Source organism: Humulus lupulus, chromosome 5 (assembly GCF_963169125.1).
Source record: "Humulus lupulus chromosome 5, drHumLupu1.1, whole genome shotgun sequence".
Classification (NCBI taxonomy): Eukaryota; Viridiplantae; Streptophyta; class Magnoliopsida; order Rosales; family Cannabaceae; genus Humulus; species Humulus lupulus.
This window is the reverse complement of record NC_084797.1, coordinates 183277354-183288378: the sequence shown is the minus strand read 5'-3', so window position 1 is coordinate 183288378 and position 11025 is coordinate 183277354. Positions and strand designations below refer to the sequence as shown.

The 11025-nt window shown below is 33.9% G+C and overlaps 1 protein-coding gene across 1 annotated transcript; it reads right to left on the bottom strand.

Annotated features, from left to right (window-relative positions):
* Window positions 1–720: 720 nt before the first annotated feature.
* On the bottom strand, window positions 721–10389 carry LOC133777909 (acetylornithine deacetylase). The gene is made up of 10 exons (XM_062217666.1): window positions 9991–10389; window positions 3757–4001; window positions 3537–3645; window positions 3149–3287; window positions 3016–3073; window positions 2876–2893; window positions 2647–2769; window positions 1594–1747; window positions 1474–1507; window positions 721–954 (listed from the first exon to the last, which is right to left on the bottom strand). Exons 1-10 carry the CDS (start codon window positions 10321–10323, stop codon window positions 851–853), a joined length of 1317 nt encoding a protein of 438 aa, XP_062073650.1. The 5' UTR covers window positions 10324–10389; the 3' UTR covers window positions 721–850.
* Between the last annotated feature and the right edge of the window lie 636 nt (window positions 10390–11025).

Below are 11025 nucleotides of genomic sequence, written 5' to 3'. Positions count from 1 at the left end.
ATTATTATCGTACATTTAAATTTATATTAATATAATTATTATATATATTTAGTTTTATATTAAATATTATTATAATAATTATATTTTATAATATTTGAATTTATATTAATATAATTAATAAATATCTATTTTTAATTAGTTTTAAAAGTATATTCAATTAAATATTTAGAATATTTCATTAAAATTAACAAAACAAACCCTTAAAATAAAAAAATTCTGCTATCTACACATTTTTTATACAAAAATATATACATCAGTAAGGATAAAATTGTCTACAATTGTTCTAAATATATATTGTTGGCTGTTGTATCACAATAAATTTAATAACGATAATTAATAAAAAAAAGTTTTCCGGTTTTAACACAAGCTAACTTGGCCATAAATTTTTTTTTTAAAAAGGAAAGCTATAGGATCACTTCCAATTTTGTTTTCAGGCTTAGTGAAATTATTTATTTTTATAAGGAGCTTTCCACAAAAATTGTATTTGGCAGTAGGAACAAGTTGAGCTGTGGTTATTATCAGACTAGTTGATCTCATGAGTTTAATCATGCATGTTTAGTCTTCAACTCCTATACTAAAATTGGGAAACTCAAATTCAAGCTCTATTCAGCTCTTTATGAGGTAGCTAAACCCATGTCTAACTTTAACTTTCGTCCCCAAATTTTCTTCCTGCTAAGCTGGTGCGTTTTTCGTTAATACTTGAAAGTATGAAACTAAGGATGAGGATTAAAACATGAGTAAATTTCCACTACAAAACACAAACCTTTTACATCATCAGAGTTTATATCATTATTTAGCGTAGTTTATCTCCAAAGGGAGGATTTCAGGAAGTTCCCATTATTTGGCAGTATTAATCTTCCAATTGAGCGATAATGCTGGCGAATACACGGTAGCCTTGGGACATATCAGAAAACAGGCAGTACTCATTTTTGGCATGGTATGTTTTCATTAAGCCTGCATATGCGCATATAGAAATGAATCAAAAACTTGTCATCAATAATAATTTATAAAAACACACTAATAGGAGAAGATATTGGTATAAAGATACGTGGTTTCGCAACTGCTAGAGCATATAACCAAGACAACCATTACTACATTGACCAAATTGCAGACATTCAGACTGGAATAAAAGAGGACTTTCGGTGTCCTTCACCAAAATAAATACAGATTTATCTATCCTTATGTTCTACAGCCAAACCCCTCACTTCAATTTCCATACAAAAGACCAAAAAAAAAAAAAGTTTTCTCAAGAAAATTTGCAAATATATGCGTCAGTATTATGAAAGGTAATTGGACTGGAAGGACTAATATAGCTCCAACATTTATCCACTTGCAATTTATAATATTAACCCAAAATGAAAAATTAATGTATGTACACAATCTTTAGTAACATATCATTAGGCTTGTTGAAGCTTAAATTATCTAGTTTCGGATGTATAATAAGAAAGAAATAGGTGAGTAAAAGTATCAAACCATAGCCAGCGGTTTGAACATCAAAGCCTTCTTCCTGCGAGAAAGTAACAAAGCAAAGTTTAATGACTGATTCCAGGAGATGAAAACGATGACCATATCAGAAAAGAAGAGGGAACTAACCTGCAGCTCTCGAATTAGTGGTAGACTTCCAGTAATAGAGTAAGGCTTTACATGCCCAACTATGTCTTCAGTTGCTTTACAAAGCACATGAAATCCACGAGAGTTGAGATCACAAGCAACTCCAGACATTGCCTCGTCAAAACTTATAGCAAGGCTGAAAAAAAAAATACAAAAACAGGATTAAGCCTCTTCAAGATAACATGGTAAAATGATTTAAAAGGCAAATAACCAATATCAGATATGACGGGACGGTTACACAGTATCAGATACATAAAAACTGGACACGAGCAGCACGAGGAGAAAGCACAAATTTTAAAATGTAAAAGCTCCAAAAGAAACTATCCTGGTCAGTTGTGGTGTATGCAATACCATGGGCTAACGGTGAAGAATGTTTTTTCTCCTAACTACAGAAATAAACATGTCTGAAGAACAAAAGACCGTAGTGTAACAGTTTGCAATATTAAGGAAGATAAATTTTGTCTCTTTAAGGCCAGAGATTTTCACAAGTTTAAGCCCGATGAGTTGTCAAATGGCTCTATATGAGATCCGTACTTTGTATTTCATCTATATTAGATGCCAATACATCTTAGATATTCTCAAATATCTATGGCATCATATAGAAAACCAAATATTTGAATTTGAACGTCTCCAAATCCTTTCTGTAAATCTCCCAATTTAAATTTATTTTTAAATATAATTATTTCTTTGTGTGTACTTCTTGCAGTCAGCTTGTGTGCAACGATAATACCACCCGCTTGATATTAGTTTATGTGAAATATTATGGAAACAAATACTTCCCTGACAGCAAATAATGCGTAGAATAAATTGAAGGAATATATAAATTATTGGGAAATATTCTTTTGAAGGCAATAAATGAAACACTTCCACGACTAAAGCATTCAAAGTTTTCTAGATTTCTCTGCGTGGTTATAATGAGAATAAAGAGTGCATTGGAACAAAATAATAATGGTTCTAGGTAATATCCCTGCTTTATGTATATACAAGTGTGTGTGTGTCTAGAGATAGAGAGAGAGAGAGAGAGAGAGAGCAGACCTTCCCCTAAGGTTTTCATCTGCTAGGACATACTTTGAAACTGGACCCCTGCACTCCAGTTTTTCTATATTTTCATTCAAGTCGTCCACATATTCTTGTAGTTTATCCATTACATCCTTAACACTATAACAAGGTTGTCAGAATAGAATTCATAAGCAAGCAAAGAAAACATCTTTTAAGCAACTTCTATGTGATGGAAGATTTCAAAAAACAAAATCAGGTTGCTTACTTGTAAAAGGGAGTTAACCTACAAAAGACCAAAAGAAAAATAAATACAATTGAGTTTGAGCCAATAGGAAAAATTAAAACAGAAATCTTGATGAAATATTAATTTTTCATGAATAAGGAGTCACTGAGAATATTATAAACCTAACGTCTCCTGCAACTGTACACTCAGCTGGAATTTGATTGATTCCACCTCCAGGATCTGCAAAACAAAATACCATGAGAAAGAGCACATCTCATTTATCTCCAAAGAAATTCAATGTTTTAAGTAACTCACAACTCCATTGTGTTGGTTTCATGGTTGAAGGTGTTGCGAACCCATAAACCTGCTCTTTAGCATGGGGAGGGAAATCCCTATAAAACCGTGTTTGGATTTCTTTCAGAGCATCCATGGCTAATTCCAAGGGGTTTATAGCCTGCATATGTTCAGTAAGACCACAACAAATAGTTTCAGTTTTCTTTGAAGATGGAATTTTCCCTTTTTAAGTTTTAGGTGCAAGTGTTCGGCGAAGTGCAGTTTCTTACAAGTTACAAAAGCTAAACTGTCTCTCCAATTTAATTAATAAAAATACCCAACAACACCCTTTCAAAATAAGTAGACCAACATCTTTTTACAGCACACAATCTAAGTTATGAAAACACTATAGCAGACAGTAATTTCGTACCTTGTGTGCTAAACCACTGTGAAAAAGCTTCCCGGTCACATGAAGCTTCCAAGGTAGCATACCACCAGTACCAATGCAAGGTTGTTTATCTGCTGTGTCAATCCAAAACCTGCATTGGAAATCTGTGAGTGCTGAAGATGAATTGGAAAGACATTACAATTATTTAACCTTTGGGTTCTTACAAAAGAAAAGAAAGAAAAAAAAAAAAAAAAGCACTTACAGAGGACCATCTTTCAGCTTATTGAGTAGGCCATCTTTCACTAGAGCATCCACACCAACCCCTGTGATGGAAGAATTCTCTTCATTTGCTATTAGTACTACAACTACAGTTGACTTCAATTTCGGCTTTGTTTCCCCAAGCTTCTTCATCAGCTCAGTTACAAGTGCAACATGTCCTAAACAATCAGTAGTACCACGCCCACGGAGTTCATCCCCACAAATGCCTAATGAGAAAGGATCAAATTCCTGCAAAGGAAATGCTCAATATATTACATAATGGCCAACTTACCAACCAAAGATAACATTTCACTAACAAAAAAAATTACTGAAAAAATAAAAACCATTTAATGTTAAATGAATCAACAAAATCATTTGGAAAAACGTTTCAACCATAATTTTAAAAAGTATTCAGGTGGGCAATGTTAAATGTTAGCAAAGGGTAATCCAGGAGGAACTTTTATCAAATATCATTAGTGATGGGAACAAGCAGTCAAACCCACAAGAAGGTGAACTTCTTGTGAAGTTTGTGTCTTGATTTCACTACAGTTATTAGTTTGTTATTACTGTTTAAGTTAGTCTTTTTTTGTTTTCTATCTCTTTTTTGTTTCTAGCCTATATATAGAGAGGCTTTGTTCTTATTCAAAAACGGAATGTAACAAAAATTTGTGTAAACTGAGAAAAGAGAAAAAGAGCAGTACTGAGAGGAAAAAAGTCCTGGGGTGTACTCGAGAGTTCTCTTTTGAAGACTGAGCTGTACTTGAACTTTCTATATAGTGAAAAGACAAGGGTGTTTTCTCCCAACCTTGGATGTAGGACCATTAATTGGTCTGAACCAAGTAAATTGTGGTGTTCATCATTCTTTCTTTTATGATAAAAAAAACTCTGCTATTGTTGGTGTGTGTGTGTTTTCTGATCTTGTGTGTGCAGGTGCTTCGGACTAGCTGGTTGTACAGAAATTCCTCACAGATTAGTATCAGAGATCAGGCTGCAGAAGGGAAATTCCCACGCCGAGATCAAAGATTACTTCAACCATCTTTCTGTTTCTCTTGTTTCTTATTTTTTTTCTTTCGAATTTAACTGGCCACTAGATTCGATTACAATGTCTTCAGCAAAGGTTGATAATGAGAAATTTGATCTTATGGCAGGAGAAGATGCGTGCACACCTTGGAAATCTGGGTTATGAAGAAGCTTTAAAAGAAAATGACAAAATGTCACTCAAACAAGAAGATAAGGAAGAAGTTTTGAAAAAAGCAAGGAACACCATTGTGCTCAGCTTGAGTGATTTTGTCCCAAGGAAGGTGATCAAAGAAAAGACAGCAAGGGAAATGTGGGAAAAGCTTGAACAACTTTACATGACCAAAGCTCTTCCTAATAGGATTAACTTGAAACAGAAAGTGTGTGGTTTCAAGATGGATGAAACGAAATTGATTGACAAAAATTATGATGTATTTGTCAAGATGATTGGTGATCTTGAAATGATGAAGATCACCATTGAAGAAGAAGATCAAGCTATCTAATTGCTGAATTCATTGCCCAATGCATATGATCAACTTAAAGATACTATCAAATTCAGCAAAGAAGTTTTGACCGTGGATGAAGTTATCAGTGCAGCCTACTCAAAAGAGATGGACTTGAAAGCAAGTGGCAAGACTCATAGGAGTACTGGTGAAGGGTTACTTGCTTGTGGAAGACCTGAAAGAAGAGAGCATCACCAATTCAGAAATCAAAGCTCAAAGAGTGAGAATTACAGATTTGGCAAAACTCGTTCTAAATCAAGAGAGAAACGAGTATGTTGGACATGTAACAAAAGTGGTCATATAAGGCGAAATTGTCCTCAAAGATTCAATTTCAACAAAGGACATAGATCAGACAACTACAACAGCAAATAAGAAAATCTAGACAACAACTCAGTTCTGAATTTCTCAAATGGTTATGAAAGTGCTGATGTACTTAACATGAGTACTGAAAATCTAGAAATTGAATGGATGATGGACTCTGGATGCACATTCCATATGACCCCAAGAAAAGATTTTTTTATTGATTATAAACTTATATCTAACAATAAAGTTGTCATGGGAGATAACCATTCTTGTGATGTTGCATGTATTGGAAGAGTGAAACTCAGATTAAAGGATGGTTCAACTCATATTCTTGATGAAGTGAGGCATATTCCAAGCCTGAAAAGAAATCTAATTTCTTTGGGTGCCATGGACCGTTTAGGGTGTACATATAAGGCTCAAGGTGGAGTCTTGAAAGTCTCCAAAGGATCTATGGTCATAATGAAGGGAAGCTTACAACAAGAGCTGTATATTTTGCAAGGAATTGCTGATGAGGGAACAACTGCTATTTCTATCTACAAAGAAGATCAAACCAAACTATGGCATAGTAGATTAGCCCATATGAGCATCAAAGGCATATTGGAGCTTGGAAAACAGGGTCTCATTAACAAAAGCAAGTTGTCAGGAATCAATTTTTGTGAGCATTGCATACTAGGAAAGGTTCACAGACAAAAGGTACACTTGATTACATACATTCAGATTTGTGGGGATCACCAAACATACCATTTTCTCTTTCTAAATGCCAATATTTTGTCTCATTTATTGATGACTTCTCTAGGAAAATTTGGTTATATTTTCTCAAAACAAAAGATGAGGCTTTTGAAAAATTTATAGAATGGAAAACACTTATGGAAAGACAAACTAGTAAGAAAATCAAGAGACTTAGGACTAATAATGGTCTTGAATTTTATGATAAATTGTTTGACAAATATTTCTCTGAAAATGGCATAGCTAGACATAGGACTTGCATAAATACTCCTCAACAAAATGAGTTGGCTGAAAGAATGAATAGAACAATAATGGATAAAGTTAGATGTATGCTAGGAGAATCTAGGCTTTCAAAAATGTTTTGGGCAGATACTGCAAATACAGCTGCTTATATAATTAATAGGTCTCCTAATGCTGCCTTAAATCTTAAAGTCCCTAATGAAATATGGTCTGGACGAAAACCAGGATATAGTCATCTCAGAATATTTGGTTGTGTTCCTTATGTACATACTAGTCAAGGAAATTAAATCATAGAGCAAAGAAAGGTTACTTCATTGGATATCCATATGGAGTTAAGGGTTATAAAGTATGGCTTCGTAGTGAACATAAATGTGTTGTTACTTGTTAGTAGAGATGTATAGTTCAATGAAGCTGTATTATTTAACACTAACATGCAGGGAAAAACTATTGATTCTAACAGTGACTCCGGGACTCAAAACAAGTCTCAGGAAATATTAAAAGATATGCAGGTTTCTATTGACATTCCAACTGAAGGTGGAGCCTCTCCATCAACACAAGATGAACCAAAGTGTGATACAGATCCTGAAAGTGAACCTGAAGAAGTGACTAAAAGTGAACCTGAAGAAGTGACTGACCAACAAAGTCTTGGAGATTACCTTTTAGCAAGAGATCAAGAGAGAAGGCAGATCAAATTGCCATCAAGATATGCTCAGGCTGATCTGCTTGCATTTGCATTCACAGTTGCTGAAGTTATTAATGAAGAGGAGCCAGAGACCTATGACGAAGCAAGAAACAACCCCAACTGGACACATTGGGAAACAACTATGAAAGAAGAATTAAATTCTTTGAAAATGAATCAGACTTTGAAATTAGTTCCTAAAGGGCAAACTCAGAGAGTCATTGGGTGTAGGTGGATTTTCAAAAGAGAACCAGGGATTCCAGGGGTTGAGAAGCCTAGATACAAGGCTAGACTCGTTGCAAAAGGGTATGCTCAGTTGGAAGGGATTGACTATCATGGCATTTTTGCACCTGTTGTTAAGATGACTTCCATTAGAATTATTTTGGCTTTGGTTGCGAAGGAAGACATGGAAATAGAACAACTAGATGTTAAAACAGCTTTCCTACATGGTACACTTGATGAAAAGATTTTTATGCAACAACTAGAGGGATTTGAAGAAATGAGGAATGTTGATATGGTGTGTCTACTACAAAGATCACTGTATGGATTGAAACAATCCCCAAGGCAATGAAATAAACGTTTTAATGACTTTATTCTTAAAAGGAAATTAGTGAGAAGCCAATATGATCACTGTGTGTATTATCAAAATTACAACTCAAAGATTACATATATCTTTTGATCTATGATGATGACATGCTTATAGCATGTAAAGATCTTGCTGGAATACAAATGCTGAAAACAGCTCTTGCTATGGAATTCGAAATGAAGGATCTTGGTCTAGCTAGAAACATTTTGGGAATTGAAATCTCAAGAGACAGATCTCAAGGTACTCTGACTTTATCTTAGCAAGCTTATATAGACAAAATTGTTAAAAAATTTAATCTTGAAGAGGCAAAATCAGTCGACACCAGTTGGAGCTCACTTTAAATTGTCTTCATTGAGTAAAGTCAAAGATGAAAATGACATGAAGGCTATTCCTTACTCAAACGTAGTAGGGAGTGTGATGTATGTAATCGTTAGCACTAGGCCTAACATTGCTTATGGAGTTGGCTTAGTAAGCAGATTTATGAGCAATCCCAGCAGAGATCATTGGAATGCAACTAAATGGCTGATTAAATATCTCAAAGAGGCAGCAAGCTTGAAGCTTAAATACTCAAATCAAAGTTCAGGCAGTTTTATAAAGGGGTTTTGTGATTCAGATTATGCAGCAGACTTGGATAAAAAAAGGTCAATATCTGGTTATGTATTTACCATTGGAGATCACACTATAAATTGGAAATCAACCCTACAACAAGTTGTGGCTTTATCAACTACAAAGGCGGAATACATGGCCATTACAGAAGCTGTAAAAGAAGGGTTATGGATCAAAAGATTCATAAATGAGCTAGGCTATAATGAAGACAAGACAGTCCTTTATTGTGATTCACAAAGTGCAATTCACCTCACCAAGAACAATATGTATCATGAGCGCACAAAGCACATTGACATCAAATTACATTTTGTTTGTGACATCATTGAAGAAGGAGATATCGAGATAAAGAAAATTGCATTTGAAGATAATCCTACTGATATGCTTACTAAAGTTATTCCTGTTGGTAAGTTCAAAAACAGTCTGAACTTACTCAACATTGCTCCTAAGTAGTAAGCTGATTTGTTTGGGAGTCCGTAGTTCTTTTCACTCACTGTTCATCAGGACACAAAAGGTGGAATTTGTGAAGTTTGTGTCTTGATTTCACTACAGTTATTAGTTTGTTATTACTGTTTAAGTTAGTTAGTCTTTTTTTATTTTCTATCTCTTCTCTGTTTCTAGCCAATATATTGAGAGGCTTTGTTCTTATTCAAAAACGGAAAAATAGCATTACTGAGAGGAAAAAAGTCCTGGGGTGTACTCGAGAGTTCTCTTTTGAAGACTGAGCTGTACTTGAACTTTCTATATAGTGAAAAGACTAGGGAGTTTTCTCCCAACCTTGGACGTAGGACCATTAATTGGTCTGAACCAAGTAAATTGTGGTGTTCGTCATTCTTTCTTTTATGATAAAAAAACTCTGCTATTGTTGGTGTGTGTGTGTGTTTTCTGATCTTGTGTGTGCAGGTGCTTCGGACTAGCTGGTTGTACAGAAATTCCTCACACTTCTGCTATGATTCAGGCCGAACAAGGAAAAGAGGCCAAGTTGTTCCAAATCCAATAATTTAAAAAGAAGGATTGATAGAATAGAATGAAAATATTTGATAATAAACTTTGAATCAAGAAAAAGAGTGATTCGTTCTTAAGCTAGCACTGATCTGAGCCTCAAAAAAATGTTGAGAAAACAAAGTCCGCATGTAAGAAGAAATGAATTATTCCCCACATTAGTAAAAATATAATGAGAAAATTTTAAGCTCAAGTCCTGATTTCAATTACGAACAAAAACAGAAAATAGAGACACAAAGAGCAAAGAATAATAAATACAAACTTTGGCAAAAATCCAAGAAAGAAAAAACGCTTTAGTATCAAAGAGTGTGTGACAAAGATCAAGAGTTTAAAATAAAATCATATAATTCAGACAAAATTTATCAACAGGGATTTAATAAGATAAACAATCATCAAAAAGAGCAACTAAACAACTGAAATCAAATCATACAATTATAGAAATGTCACCAATTCACACCCCAAAAAAAACATTTCACATACACAAAAGTCAACACTATTAATGTCCAAATTAAGCCGAACCATGAAAATCATTTCAAAAACAGTAAAAAAAAAGGAAGTATTTGAGATACAGAAACGAACCCAGTCGTTGGGATTGGCAGTGACCACGTCCATGTGACAACCCACGAAGGACAAAATCTTCCCTGGTTCGGTTCCAGGGTACTCGATGACGAGGTTTCCTCTACCGGGAAAATATGTAACGTGGTTGATGATAAGAGGGCCGCCACCGGTGGTGGTGCTATAAGGGAGGAGAGAATCGAGTACATGCTTCACTATACGATCCTCCTCTGGGATCAGTTCAGGTGGGTTGTTTTGGACGTACTTTGACTCCCCAATGAGCTTCGAAAGGAGTGGCACAAACGTATCTCTGTTAAGGTCGCCTAGCGTTTCTTTCACGTCGCAAGACGTAGCCATTGTTGAGATTGAGATAGAGAGTATTGAGAGGAAACCGAAATAGCTTGAAAATTAAAATAAAGGGATAAAGAGGAAGTTTGATATTGTACTTTTTTTTTTTTTTGCTTTTTTTTTTCTTTTTCTAAATGACTATTTGTTAACTATGTTTTATTTAAATATACACTTATTACCAGTGTTTTCAATAATGCTAATTTAAAATCCTACATAATACTTTGACTCAAATTTGATCATATAACCAAATTAGTTTCATTTATATAAAACTAGGTAATTAAATTTGAATTTGAAATTCATATAATTGAGAACAATTTAGTTATATTAATCAAATTTGAGTCAAAATATCAAATATATACGATTTCAAATTATAAGATACCAAATGAGTATTGTTGAAAACATAGGTACGAAATTTGTATTTCGATAAAATACAAATTACCAAACAAGTATTTACATTTTTTGGTAATGAAGTATGGGTGTTTAATAATTTTGTTTTTTGTTTTTTTTTCAATATATAAAATAGTAATTTTGTATCAAATAAAAATTTGAAATTTGAAATTATAAAAACAAAAATTAATTTTTAAATTTTAAAATGAGTTGAGTAAGGATAGTAGGAAAAAAATGTCAATAAAAGTACTCATTTATGACAAAAGCACCCTACATAATTTATAGGCTATTTTGGATTTTTGCCTCCCGAATTATGACCTATAC